Genomic DNA, 15,379 nt, shown 5'->3' with positions numbered 1-15,379 from the left:
ACTTGGGTTTTAGAGGGACTGATCATTTATTGAGGTTGTATAGCTACTGAATTGTATAACCAGAATTTGTTCTCAAACACCGTGTGGATCTAGAGGCAGCACACTAGCTGCCATGTTATCCTATCTCCTGCTGTGAAAATGTGCTGGTCCTTTTACTTCACAAGAAGGAAGAAAGGTTTTTAATGAAATTGTGTTTAAATGCCCATGGGGATGGGGAGCTAAAGAGAGAATCAGGTACTGCAGTTAGAAGGTTGTAGTTTTTCAGATCATTGGTGTCTGCTTAGCAGAAGTTAAAGTTAATGAAAACTAGTTTATGGAACTGTTAGTGAAATGTTGAATAGCTGTTTCAGTACTCAGCCACTCATTCTCATTTAGATAATCAGTACAAGCTAGTAAAAGTCAAGTTCTTCTTGTAATCCGTTGCTTTGCCTTTATGTAAAATGGCTGCACTCTTTGTTAAACAGTTTGGAAAAGGGATAGGTTTTTTTTTTACTTTTTTTGTGTAGCATCCCTCTCCCTGTAGAAAAATACAGGCTGAAAGACTAAATATCGATGCACAGTTCTCTTACTGTAGGGGATCCCAGGTGTTAGAATTAATCATTAAACTTCACTCACTAGCATTTGTTTCTTATTGTTAATTGTCTCTGGGATTGTTCTGTGAGCAGTAGTTTCCCTGATGGATCATTTTTAAATGATAATATAAAAATAGGAATATTTTACATGTTAGTGAGGTAATAGGTTTTTTTTCTTAATGTTATTTTTGTTTGCTGTGTCATACCTGACAAAAGCAATTTAAAGACAAGTTTATTTTGGCATACAGCTTGAAGAAATATATTCTGTTATGGTGGGAGGAGTGAAGTGTTGGGTCATGTTGCACAAACAGCCAGGAAGCACTTGATTCATTCTGGGTCTTCAGTCTATGGAATGATGCTGCCTACAATTAACAGTGGTTCCTCTTTTCTGAGTTAACCTTTGGACTATTTCTTTGGAAATAGTCTCACAGGCATGACAAGTGTCTTCTTAGATTTTAGCCAAGTTGACAGTGAAGATTAACTGTTACAAGCACAGAAGTTTCCTCTAACATTCTATCTGTGTCTTCATTGGCTTATGGCCATCTCATTTTGCAAAATACATTTACTCTCTAATTCAAAGTCCTGATTATCTCAACAGTTTCAACACTGAAAGTCTTGTCTAAGATTGAAGGAAATCTCCTAATTCTGAGTTCCTGTGAAATCAAAAATAAATTATATACTTTCAATATACAAGGGCACAAAATAAACATTACCATTTCGAAATAGAGAAATACGACAGAGCAAGGAAAGATCAGACAGAAGAAAGACTGAAGTATAGCAAAGCAAACAAATACCAAAGCATATATAGCTCTATGTCATCCACTGTTTTTAGTAGCAACACGTGGACTCCAGTGGGCTTGGGTATCCTCTTCTCTCTTGTACTGTCACCTACAGTAGACTGTCTCTTGGCTACCTAATCTGTGCCTGCACCTTTTCTCAATGGAGGTCCTATGATTCTACCATTTCTGAGATCCTAGGGCTCCATTAAAACTTGGGCTTTACCTTTATGGTTTCACTTAATGTTTTTTGGAGCCTTCTAAGGAATCTGACTCTGGTATACATTGGTTGGCTTTAGTTTCTGGACCCTTGGTGTAAGCCTTTATGATGTTTTGTCTTGGATTTTGCATTCCCACAAAATTGGCATCAAGATGTTGGCAAATTCTGCTTCAAACTGGAAAATCCAACCTCTTCTACAAAGTTGTTAGGCCTCTGTGTGCTTTGGTTGCTGAGTCTGGTACAGTTGTTTTTAAGAGAGAAACTGTTATTGTTCCTGTGTAAAGTAGTAGGTTTCTCCTATATGATGTCACCATCTTCCTACTGGTTACAGTTACTTTGACTGCACCTGCTCTAGCTACAACTTAAAATTTTATCATTCTCCTCTCCTGTTGAAATTACCCTTTTTTTTCCTTATCTTGGCTGACTAAGCAGTGCATTGGAACCATGCCATAGTTTGGTTTTATGCTGTTTTGAAATTTCTTCCACCTAAAAACCTATTCTATTATTTTTGACTTGACCTTACTAATGTTTTCAGAACACAGGCAGAATATAGCCAGATTATATTCTTAAATATGATAGTAACAGATGCTAATCTAGTCCCTCATGTAATCTTCTGCCCCTCACAAGCTGTATTTCTATCAGCATTTATGTCTCCCACACTCCCACCAGTATGGTCCATCCATCTTTATTTACATCATTCCAGGGCTTGTCCATTTCATAGGCCTGAAACTTCTACATTCAAATGGATCCAGAAAGCAACTCAACAGTTCTACAAACCATCCAGCTGGATAGAGCAACAGCTCCATTTCTCAGTACAAATTTCTTGTAGTAGTTACTTATTGCTATGACTAATTTTGTAACAAAATCAACTTTTAGGAAAAAGGCTCATGTTTTTGACTATGGTTTGAGGCTATAATCTTTCAGGGTATACATGTATGGTGTCAGAATTATAAAGTAGATGATCATATTGTATCTGTACTTGGGGAATAGAGAGGTGAATTGCTCTTATTCTACTTATTTTCTCTTGTCTCCCCCCACCCCTAATTCAGTTTAGGTTTCTAGGTTTATATGAAACATTTTTTGTTTACTTTTAAATTTATTATTACAAATTTATTTTTATTTTATGTATGTGTTTTTCTCATGAGTATGTATGTTCACCACATGCTTGGTTCACATGAACCAGAAAGGGGGCATCAGTCCCCTGGAATTGGAATTAGTTTTAAGCCACCATATGGATCCTGGGAACCAAACCTAGTCCTTTCTGTAAGAACAAGTGCTATTAACATCTGGGCTGTCTCTTTTTTTTTTTTTCCTTTCTTTTTTTTTTTTTTAATTTTATATGTATGAAATTTGCCCGTGTGTGTGTGTGTGTGTGTGTGTGTGTGTGTGTGTGTGTGTACATACACCATGTGTGTGTCGGGTGCCTGCAGAAGTTAGAAGAGAACATCAGATCTCTGGAATTGGAGTTTTAGATGATTGTGAACGACTATGTATGTGGCAAACCAAACCAAATAGCCTCTGCAAGAAGAGTCAATGCTCTTGAGTGCTGAGCCACCTCTCTTAGTCTCTATTTTTGTTTTATTTGAAATGGTTCTCACAGTGTAGTCCTGGCCAAACTGGAGCTTCCTGTGTAGACCAGATTGGCTTCAGACTCAAAAAGATCTCTGTGCCTCTGCCTCCTGAACACTAACATTAAAGGTGTATACTACCCCTAGCCTATTTTTGTACTTTAAGATGGAGTTTTAGTCTGTGACCCAGGCTGGCCTTAAACTCCTGGCAATCCTCCTACCTCACCCTTGACTACAGGGATTTTTAGACACGAGCCACCACTTTCCACCAACAGAATATTTTGATGTTTTTCTTCTACTTGCACACTTGTATTCCTCATAGCTACTTACAGTGTAATAGTATAACATTTGCTTTTTGTCCTTAAAATCATTGCCTAAAGACCTAAGTTTATCACTTCTTTGATTACCATCTTACAGGCTCACAGGATTTTCTCTAGCCATTTTCATTCATCATATTCTGTTGGTTTTTGATTGATTGATTTTAAAATATACTTAGGGTTTCAAAATGCTCAGCAAACTGATCAAATGGCAAACCGATTTGAGCGCTACCTTGATTATGGCTGGAAGAGAGGAAACCAGATAGTTTCTAGCTGTGCCATTCCATAAATCATCCTTCATTGCTATATAAAACATACCAAGTAGCCGGGCGGTGGTGGCGCACACCTTTAATCCCAGCACTTGGGAGGCAGAGGCAGTCGGATTTCTGAGTTCGAGGCCAGCCTGGTCTACAGAGTGAGTTCCAGGACAGCCAGGGCTATACAGAGAAACCCTGTCTCGAAAAACCAAAAAACAAAAACAAAAAAAAAAAAAAAAAAAAAAAAAAAACATACCAAGTAAAGCCTCATGTGATGCTGAAAATGTAGATCAAAGTTAAGGAATTCTTCAGAAGAAATTAGATTCTGTTGAGTCTGGCTCTTTACCTGTTGAGTCACATTTTTACTGGGATATGTGTTTTGGATTTGTCTTCCTTTAATGGTTAATTTTACTCTTAGGTTTGAAGCTTTTTTTGTTTATTTTAGAGTCTCATACATACACACATACATACCCACAGTTGACCTCAAAGTCATAAAGATCCCTCTTCCTCTGTCTCCTGAATACTAAGATTGAAGGTTATGCTATCCCCAGCCTATTTCGTGTTCTGGCCTTAAACTCCTGTGACTAAGTCACTGCTGTTTAGACACACAAAGACAGGATACTCTCAACTGCAAACTTTATCCCTTGTTCCCTTCCTTCCAATTCCTGTCCTACCTCTCTTCCAACCTTGCCTCTCATTTATTGTTTGTTTTAATCCGTTGAGTCCATTTAGTATTTCCTTAGAACACGGGTTTGAGTGTGGAGCATAGCTAGCCTCTCAGGACCTGAATCCTTGAAGACTCTTCCCTAACCTAGCAGTAAAGTTTGTTTGTTTGTTTGTTTTTTAAAGACAGGGTTTCTCTGTGTATGTCCTGGCACTCTGTAGATCAGGCTGGCCTCAAATTCAAGAGATCCACTTGCCTCTGCCTCCCTAATATTGAGATTAAAGGTGTGTGCTACCACTATGCCTGGTTTTGTTTTGTTTGTTTGGTTTTGGCATGCTCTTACTATGTATCCAGGCTGAACTCATGACAGTCCTGTTACAGCTTCCTTAGTGCTAGATAAACAGGTGTACACCATCATGCTTGACTGATGTTCTTTTATTTTGCCACTGTGAGCAGTCCCTGGTTGAGAGTACTTTGTGTATATAAGCAATAGTAACTGAGTCACAGAATTCCCTTTCAGATCAAATACTAGATCTTTATTGCATGTCTTTTCTATACTTTGTAGATTTGAAGAGATTAAAGATGAACACATTTTAAAGTAAATGAGGAAAATACCCTGGGATTACTGTCAGTTCCCTAGGCTTTCTCCATATGGTATTCCTGAATAATTGTTTGCTAGAGAGATTGGGGGAAGTATTGACTCAGTTGTAAAATATCAGTCAATTTTTCTCTTTTGATGGTGAGGAGGAATTAAGTATAAGATCTTCTCCAGTTCCAGCATTTTTTGTTCATATTTTTTCTTCCTAGCAGCTTCCAAAAACAGCCTCTAGGTGTGTAATTAGTCCTAACTTAAGTGCTTTCTGTCTGTCTTTTTTTGTAGGATGGCAAACTTAAAAAGCCCAAGAATAAAGATAAAGATAAAAAAGTCACTGAGCCAGATAATAAGAAAAAGAAGCCGAAAAAGGAAGAGGAACAGAAGTGGAAATGGTAACATCTCAGCACTGGGTTAAGATGTCAGCATTTTCATTGTGCAGCCCAATTAAATAAGAATTGCAATATTAAGGTTAATTTTCTGACATTTGATGGAGAAGTACTTACAGACTCTCTAAAAGAAAAGATAAGTTTTCAGATCCTAGTAATTTACTAGCTCTAAATCTAGTGGATCTCAAAACTAGTTTCTTCTCATTGAATAGAATTGACTGTAGAATTAGCCTATATATAGAAGAGACTTCAAAATGCGTTCATTCTTTTGTTCATTCATTCATTCATTCATTCATTCAATTCAAATTGTACCTAGTAGTAGTATAATATACCAGTGTATATATACTCTATGTAATGTTTAAATCAGGTTAAGTCTACCTATCTCATCATATATTCTATCTTTATTCTGAGAATTAACAGCATACTTTCCTATGTCTTTTTGAAGTGCTCACTCATTATTGGCGTTAGATAGAAATGTATTTACTGCATAAAGCGTTCTTTTTTTTCCCTTCTATAAATCATGTTCCTTCTATAAAACTGCCAATTTGTTAAAACAACAGCAAAGGAAACCTCCACAAGAAAATCTTGGTGAATGCTTGTATAATTGTAAAAAAGTAGGGATCTTTTGAAGCAAAATATAACAGAACCATAATGACCTTACTAACTTGACATGTCAAAATTGAAAATTTCAGGCTGGAGTAACAAACCCGTTGGTAAATTGCTTGCTGCACAAGGATAAGGACCTGAGTTCAGATCCCCAGCACCTGTGTAAAAAGCAGAGCACAGTAGGACACATCTGTAATCCTTGTGCTGAGGAGGCAGAGACAGCCAGATTTCTGCAATTTGCTGGCCAGCCAGCCTAACTAGATTCAAAAACTCTGTTCAATTAGAGAATCTGTTTATTATAAAAAAAAAAAAATAAGGTAGATAGCAATGAGAAAGGCACTTGACATCTATCCCTTGCATACACACATAAATGCATGTGTGGGTACATAAGCACATGCACTACCATGGGTTTACACACATGTAAACCCCATACCTTCCCAAAAACATACCTGTAAACAGTTAAAAATTTATCAAGGGGGCCGGGCAATGGTGGCGCACGCCTTTAATCCCAGCACTTAGGAGGCAGATTTCTGAGTACGAGGCCAGCCTGGTCTACAGAGTGAGTTCCAGGACAGCCAGGACTAGTGAAAAACTTTTATACCCTTAATTTTCCACGCCTCCTTTTTATTTTGAGACATGCTTTATATTCCAGGTTGCCTTTGCCAGTGCTGGGATTAAAGGTATATGCCAACATAACAGGCTTTTATAAAAGGCTTTTAATACTCTTTAACATAAATGATTAAATAAATTAGGAGTTAATATTGGGAATCATGTGAATGTTTAAGTGAGTAATTGGAGTCTTTTGGATTTGTCTCCTAGGTGCTCAGGAAATGTGAACTGGATTTCCTTGTTATTAGGATATAGAGGGACTTTCTTGGACCCACCAACAGTATAAATAATAACAAGGAGGCTTCTAATAAAGTTTAAGGTTTAGGCCTTTGGCTGGGGCAGTCTCCCAGCTAGTTCATCTAACTTAACCTGACTACCTTGCCTATGATCCACCACATGACTAGCTCATATATCTCTGTTCCCTTCTGTATCCGCTTTGGAATCTTCCATATCTGCTTTTCTCTCCCCAGAGTTTTCGTGTGCCCCCCCCTTCCTACCCAGCTATTGGCTGTCAGCTCTTTATTACAACCAATCAGCAGCAAGATGACCTCTGATACAATTCTAGATTGCCTTAAGGGAGGTGAGGAAGGACAGACGTTCACAAAATAAAAAAGCATAATGATGGGCCAAAGAAGTGGCAATACCAGAATCCTGCTGGCAGTTAGTCGCTACAAATTAACAATTGAAAGAGTAGAGATACACCTTCACACAAAGTAGAAACCAAAACCAAAGACTGCTCTAACACTAGAAACTCCTGGGCCCCAGAACCTTAGTGTAACCTTTGTGTATAGAATCAGGTGTCTTTGAGGGCTTTAGTGTCTCAGTTTTATTTGGGAGGTTGAAATCCTTATCAAGTGTTACCATACATTAAGTCTAAGAGATCAAAACTTTTGTTATAATTCTTATTTTAGTTCAAAGGGGGACTGGTTAGTCCTTAAAAGAATGGTTGGTTTGGAAAGGAACAGGTTTTGCTATAGATTAACTATGCTTTTATCAAATCTCATTGTTATGTTTTCTTAAACACTGTTCATTGACGCAGTGTAAGCTGCTAGAAGTGGAGAATAGGGATATAGGGATAGACAGCTTCTTATTGCATGCAGAAGTCCTCACTGAGTTCTACAGTAGCCTAGCTGGCAAACTTTAATGGAAGGTATCTTATTGTTATAGTTCCCTTTACTATCCCAAGTAAAAGAGGTTAACACACTTTATCAGAACTGCTCCGAAGTCTGCAAATGTTTGTCCTGACTAAAGAAATAAACTTAGTCCGATTATCTTCCTCTATTTCATAATTATGGGAATGGGAAAATAGTCCAGGTCCCTGTTGCTTTTCTTGATATGTTTTTTTTTTTCCAGAAAGTTAATATTGGAAGTGGTGGCAGTATGCTTTAGGGTCTATTCATGTGACCCTAACTGTTACCTATTATTATAGAACTGCATAGGTTTTTAGTTCTATTTGTTTTTTTTTTACTCTTTCAACTGACCTCATAGAACCAAGTTCACTCAGATTTAAAAAAAGCATGTGTAAGCTCAAAGAGATATCTGTGTTCTAGAACACCTGCTATTCTGCAAAGGACTTGTGCTTAGTTATCTTCCCATATGGTAGTTCATAACCCTCTATAACTCTGCCCTCTTCTGGGCAAACATCATCTTGTTCCCAAACCAATCATCTTTCAAGACAAAACCAAAACCAAGAATAGTTCTAAACAGATGATTCTTTACCTAAAGACTTGGAGAATGGCCAGTTCACCACTAGTGTTGGGTTGAAATTTCAAGTCTTTTGGCAAAGAGAAGTGTTAAAAAAAGAAGTTAGGGCCAGGCAGTGGTGGCACATGCCTTTAATCCCAGCACTTGGGAGGCAGAGGCAGGTGGATTTCTGAGTTCAAGGACAGCCAGGGCTACACAGAGAAACTCTGTCTCGAAAAACCAAAAAAAAAAAAAAAAAAAAAAAATGTTAGGGATATAATATTGTAAAGGAATTAGTGTTGAAAGACCAGGACCTATAGGTCTTATCAATGATAATGCCTACATAATAAGTAAATACATACATACATACATACATACATACATACATACATACATACATAATTAAGAAATCTTAAAGAATAAGGATTACTGATATTTTCTCCAAATTAGAGTCTATTCTTCATTCTAGACAGCTTCCATAAATCTATGGTTTTAGATTTTTATCTACAAATCTTTATTCTTAAATTTTATAGTCTATTGTAAGATACTTGCCTAACACCAGGAGACCTTGCTTTTCTGCTTTATATTAATTTTTAGATTGTTGAACTTTCTCCCTTTCCAAGGAAACTTTTTTTTTTAAATCTACCTAACTTGAATTTATAAGCCTACCCTTCTTAATTGGTGCTGGTGTTGGAGTGTTAGAAGGCCAACACTACAATTTTTTTTATGGCAATACCTGTCACTCCAATAGTACTAATATAGTGGAGAGTATTTTACATTTTTCTGTTTAAACTGAAGCTTTGTGTTTAGTGATTCATTGAATCTTTTAATTGGTTTAAGTGGTAAGGAAGTTGTTATTTGTCCTGAAGAAAAACCATGTTGAATTTGGAGGAATTGTGAGACAGAGTTTGGAATCTTAATTTCAAAACAATGGAGTTGTTGAGAAGAATATAAGGGGAAACATGGTATTGTGAATCCCTCCACATCTATGCTGTGGCTATGAAAACAGATGAGTCCCTTGCAGATGCTTTCACATGCTTGCAAACGTTTTCTCTGATTTGGAGAATAGTAGATTTGAGGGTTAGGTTGTTTCCGAATCTGGGCCTTTGTCATCAGCTAATATAGTAACATCCTCTCTGTAAAGGGATTGTTGATTATAGAAAATCTTTATTGTTCCCTCTAGTTCTAAGACTATAAAATCTTTACTTAAAAAAGAAAATATTAAGTACTTATAATGTAATTTAAATGTATATTTAAAATTACATAAAATTTGTCATCTTATTATAAATAAGCTGTAATGAGATACACATCCATTAAGATGGCAACAAAAAGAAGTGTTGACAGGGCAGAAATAGAGAAATTGGAATCTTTGTATACTTGGAGAGAATGTTGTATCCATTGTAGAAAACAGGAAGATACCTCTACCAATATTGAGCTTTCCTTTGTTTGTCCTTACTGCTGTTTCTCAGGCTGGCCTTGGGCTCCTGGGTCAAGATTTTTTTTTTCTTTCTTTCTTTTTCTCCTTGGCCTCCCAAGTTAGTAACTTGGGACGCCAATTCATTCCATTATGTCCAATAAGGAAGTCTTTGCGTATAATATTAACCCTTTATAAGATTTTTAACTTTCAGCTATTTTCTTTGATTGTGAGTTACCTCTTAACTTTCTTAACTATTCCATTTGATCCATAGGTATTTTTTAAAATTTTGATGTATCCCAACTTATATATGGTTTTGTTGCTGTTATTTTTACATTTATTGTATCCAGGAAATCACTGCCAAATTCAATGTTATGAAGCTGTTCCCCTTTATTTTCCCCTAATGTCCAATTGAGCTTAAGCTTTTATATTTAGAATTTAATTTCCTGGTTCATATTGAGTTAACTTTGTATATAGTATAAAGGACTTGCCCAGTGTCATTCTTTGCAAACTTGAGTGTTGAAAATCTGTCATCTCTAACAATAAAATGATCATAATTCTTGTTAAAAATGACTTGCCAATATATGTTGACTATAGTTTTATATAACAGTATTGTTATAGCTTGAAGGGATACATTTATTTCTTAACTCTATGATTCTGAATGTTTAAAATATGGGACTTGGAATTAATGGAATTAATAGCAGAACAAGTCAGAGCAATTTAGCAATCAGGAGGAAGAGGCAGGCAGATCTCTGAGTTAAAGGCCAGCCTGGTCTACAGAGCTATTTCCTGGACAGCCAGGGTTACATAGAGAAACCCTGTCTCAAAAGACAACAACAACAACAACCTCAAACCAGAACAGGAATCCATAAAATTCCTTTTGTTTAGAAGTAGTAGTAAAGATAGAGTTTGAGAAATTTAAAAGTAGTCTATATATCAGATGGATTCTATCTGGCTGATTCTTTTCAAACCCTGAGGGGATGGTAAGATCTGTTTATCAGTGTAAAGGGGCTATTAGAAACATCCAAATGCAGTGCCCAATCCTTCAGTAGATCTGTATCTGTAAAATACCGGATCTCATTGGTGAGCATTTTATAATGAGTAAATTCTAAAATGACACTCAAAATAGTTTTGTTTTTAGATCTGATAATGTGTTATAGTTATGTACAAGATCAGTATTATAAAGATAATTGCTGAAATATTTATTGAACTTTCATATCCATAGCTAACTTTGAAGTGATCAGTAAAAATAGAACTGTAATAAATTTTAGTAGTTCTTTGTATATATCTGCAGTTAATTGTTTTTATATGCGTAATTTTTCTTAAATAAAATGTTTTAGAAAGTTATTTACTCTGCAGTTTATTTAGATTTTTGCCAAGTATCTACTAGATAGTTCCGTGTGTTTCAGAAGTGCCTTAAACTTAGTATACCTCAGTTAGACTATTCTCAGTCCTTTTGCACTAGTTTTGTTTGCTTGTTTGTTTTTTGTTTTATTTGGTTTTTTGAGACAAGGTCTTACTATGTAGCCTTGGCTGTCCTAGAACTCAGCCTTCTGGTGGCCTCTGACTTCCGAATGCTGGAGCTAAAGCATCCTGTCTGGCTATGCTTTGTACTTTCAGATAAGGTTGCTTTCCCCTAAATTTTGACCTGCATGCCATCAGTTTAGCAATGCCTCCTTCACATGTACCACTGTGGTGTATTATTAGAGTACCAAAGTAGAACAATTATCCCAGTTATTATATTTCATAGTTATTGTTGGGCTTTTTGAGTGATGGATGGTCTTGTAATACTCAGTATCTCTAAACTGAGACTGTTGAGATGAAATTTTTTTACTTAGCATATTCTTTCATCTTGCTTGAAATTGCTCCCTTTTTCAGTGAGACACAGCCTTTGAATGAGTACCACCAATTGATTATTTTGGCATTTAATAGGTGAGGATCTTTTTATTAAGCAAGATGATCACTTAATGAGCTTGTGCCTTGTCTTGAAAGGTGGGAAGAAGAACGGTATCCAGAAGGCATCAAGTGGAAATTCCTAGAACATAAAGGGCCTGTCTTTGCTCCACCGTATGAGCCTCTGCCAGAGGGTGTCAAGTTTTACTATGATGGTGAGTTATTTCAGGTTGTTTGAATTTTGGCTAAGAAAGGTTTGTTTCTATTCAAGGATAGAAAATGAGGACACTGCCTATATTGCACAGTCCTATCTAATTACTTCACTTTGTTTTATTGTCTCTGTGTGGTTTGGGAAAAGGAATCTCAAGTGTTTTATTCGTAAGGCCCCCTTTACTGCTTGAAAAATATGAAAAAAGGGGCTGTTAATGTCTTATCTGCAGTCTTAAAAAGATTTATCTATGGCTCACAGCTAGCCTACACACTGAAGGTTTTTATCTGAACTCAATAGGAAGCTATTTTGTTCTGTGGAGTTGTTCTCATTCAAATAGTAGCACTTAGTGATACTACAGTGTGCCAATAAGCTGCTTATCACTAGAAATAGTATTATCAAGGGATTATCTGCCAGCATTCAGCCTATAGGTAGGAATCATAAGCTATGCCACTCTTATTTAGTGCAACTGTGCCTTTAATAGGTGAATTTTAAAGAAATGCTCTGCCCAGCTCTCTTATTTTTATTTTTTTGAGACATTTCTAACTGTGTAGCCCTGCCTGGCCTGTAACTTGATAATGTAGATCAGCAGTCCTTGAATTCAGTAGATGTACCTGTCTGCTCCTGAGGCACATCCCACCTTATCTGGCCTCCCTGCGCCTCTTGGAACTTTCCAAAATGTCTGAGAGGTACACATATGTGTTTTTGTCCTTGGGTTGAGGGATTTGAGAGTAACTTCTCATAATCCTTCGACTGATGGTGTATCAGGTAGTAATGTCCAACTGACTCCTTTATTCCAAGAGTTCTCTCTAGAGATGCTAGAGTTGTTTCTCAAACCCTATATGTATTTAAGATTCACCAGTAGATCTGGGCCTGTTTAATAAATAAGAGGTAGGACTGGGTGCTTCTGAATCAAATAAATGTTATTTACTAATAATGAGAAACACTGGACAGCAAAGCTACTGAGGAGTAGCTAGTAGCAACCATTCAGAGCTATTTGGTATATCTCTCTTTGACCACCAGCAATGGCTTTAGGAGCATAGATGCCTGTGAGTTTAGAATGAGATAGGTTTGTTAGCATCTAGTAATTGAAATCTGTATATGAAACAAGTGATTTTTGACCTGTGTTTCATCCCTAAGATATTTTATTTCTCTTTCCCTCTTTTTTTTTTTTTTTTGGAGATAAGGTCTCATTATGTAGTCTTAGCTAGTTTTAAAATCAGAGGTCCACTTGTCTCTGCCTCCTGAGTGCTGGAATTAAAGATGTCCAGCACTGATTACCTTATTAATCATACCCAACCTGATACCTTATTTTTACACACAAACACACACATTTAGTCATTCTCCAAAATCTAGGGGTGAAAAAAATGAAAATCTAAACACGTTTGGTTCCACATATTTTGGAAAAGAGGTGTTCAACTAGTTTTTTCCAAAAGGCTCATTCTGTAAGTCAGGAAAAACATGTTTATTGAATATGCTTGTATTCAGACACCCAAGTCCCAGGTAGAGACTACTGATTCAATCTTTTTAGGAAGTCTATGGCATAAAACACTTGGTCTGACTGGCAAATGTTTAGGTTAGCTAAGCAGTTTGATTCAGAAAGGGTAAGCCACCCTACACACTTCGTCATTCCTGGAGACTTATCACAATACTTGAATTTAAACTTCCTGTTCAAGAGAAAAGGCCTAAGTTCTTAAAAAAGAGAATTGCTGTATTCTATAGTCTGTTCTGGGATCACTAACCTTAGGCAGCTCTCTGGAAAAGCCTCACTGTGAAAGTCAAGGTAATGATGTTACAAAGTAGATTTTTTTATTGTAGGGTTTCTGATACTTTCAGTATAGGGAACTAAGGCCTGGGAAGAGTTTATTGTTGGCTGAGGTTTCTTTTCTGTTGGTCCTCCTGGGATTTCTTACCTTTGATTATAAAACTCCTTCACAATAAGTCAAGAGTGCAAACTGATAAGTACTGGTAGGCAGGACATTGCTGCCTTGCCCTGGACTTCCTGCCAGCCACCTCTGCATAGGACATGGCTGAAGCATAGAATTGTAGCCTCTGCTAGGGACCTGCTCTTTCAACTCTGACTCAACAGTTTCTTTCCATTTCCAGGAGCTCAGCCTTTTCCACCAAGTACTACTGTTGGTGGGAACCTACACACCCTCCACCACTCCTGCTGTAGGAGCTGTTACTTAATCCTTCCACAGCCCATTTTAAACAAATCAGGTAGCTTCTAGGTGGGACAAATCCAGTGTAGTCCAAAGGTACCCACCCAAAATGAGAACACTATTGAGTATTTAGTTTATGTGAAACATACCAGGGAACACATTCATTTAAATTTATCTGTTTTTATATTTTGTTTTGTTTTGAGATGATTCTGTAGCCTAGACTAGCTTCAAATGCACAGTCCTCCTTTCTCTTCTGAATACTGCAATTATAGGCTAGTGCTACCATGTCTTTTTCCCCCGTTTATTTGTTTGTTTGCTTGTTTGTTTATTTTTATATTCCCCTTCATTATATTTGACTCATGTTGCTGTTTTGCTGACAACTCTGTTCTGACCTGAGTAGGGATGGGGAGAAGCAGGAAACATCTTACTCAAAGTCTTTTTCCAACACAGAATCTCAAATGGGCTGAGGAAGAGCTATACCACCTATTTGCCTTTTAAGTTATGTCTTCCAAGCTGATCATTTGCCTGTAGTACAAGTTTCAGTTTTATGAGGTATTCCCTATGTTTCATACAGTCTGGTTGAGCAGTACTACCCATTATGAGATAAGATGTCTCTCAATTTTACAATGAGTAGGCTTCAGGTTAAGTTTTAGATTTCTGTAATAAATGTGAGTCCTTTGCAATTATTATTAGTAGTTACATAATTGCAAGTAGTGAGATTATATTAATCTCATTTAGAATGCAGCTAAATGCTATCATGACATAAATTGTTCCTGTATAATATCAAAAAGTTGTTTTTTCAAGAAAAGATAGAAATCGGCCCTAGGGATGCAATATTCTCTTTGAACATTTGGTAGATTAAGCTTTTAAGTACTTTTCTTTCACTGCCAGTAACGATCTATCCAAGGAACACAAAATCACCTCCAGGATTTATTAATCAGTTTAGTGGCTTTCTTGTGAACACGTGTTTTTTAGAGCAGTCTTTACATATATTTACATGCTGCTCAGATCCACTCACACCTTGTGCTGTGGACTGATTGGGCTTTCCTGAAGAAGTGAATTCCTGGTGCTGTTCCCAGTGTTTCAGGTGCACTCTTATGTGTACCTGTATTTCACTCTGTGTACACTAGTGCTCCAAAAGTGCTTCTTCTGGCTGGGAAGATGGCTCAGTGGGTAAAGTACTTGCTGTACCAACCTGATGACTTAAGGTTGTTTCCTTAGAACTGCATCAAAGTAGCACATTTGTCTGTAATTGTAGCATGTTCCTATGGTGAGATGGGAAGTGGAGACAAGAATTAGATGAGTCTGTGTCAGCTAGCCTAGATATATATAGCAGTGAGTAAAGAGACCTTATCTCAAAATAAGATGAAAGGCAAGGACTGACACCTAAGGCTCTGACCTTACATAGGCACTGTTGCACACATAATGTTACAGACTTATACACACAAT

General features: G+C 36.9%; 1 protein-coding gene across 1 annotated transcript in view; it reads left to right on the top strand.

The window, feature by feature from the left end:
* Top1 (DNA topoisomerase I) overlaps positions 1 to 15,379 on the top strand; it is an 84,854-nt gene that overhangs the window by 44,898 nt on the left and 24,577 nt on the right. The window contains exons 8-9 of the mRNA XM_028786747.1: positions 5,255 to 5,361; positions 11,660 to 11,775. Of these exons, the coding sequence (XP_028642580.1) occupies positions 5,255 to 5,361; positions 11,660 to 11,775 (223 nt within the window). The remainder of the gene's footprint in view (positions 1 to 5,254; positions 5,362 to 11,659; positions 11,776 to 15,379) is intronic.

Source organism: Grammomys surdaster, unplaced genomic scaffold (assembly GCF_004785775.1).
Source record: "Grammomys surdaster isolate TR1022 unplaced genomic scaffold, NIH_TR_1.0 125574, whole genome shotgun sequence".
NCBI classification, from domain to species: Eukaryota; Metazoa; Chordata; class Mammalia; order Rodentia; family Muridae; genus Grammomys; species Grammomys surdaster.
Note: the sequence above shows the minus strand (reverse complement) of the source record. Positions and strands in the feature narration are given on the sequence as shown.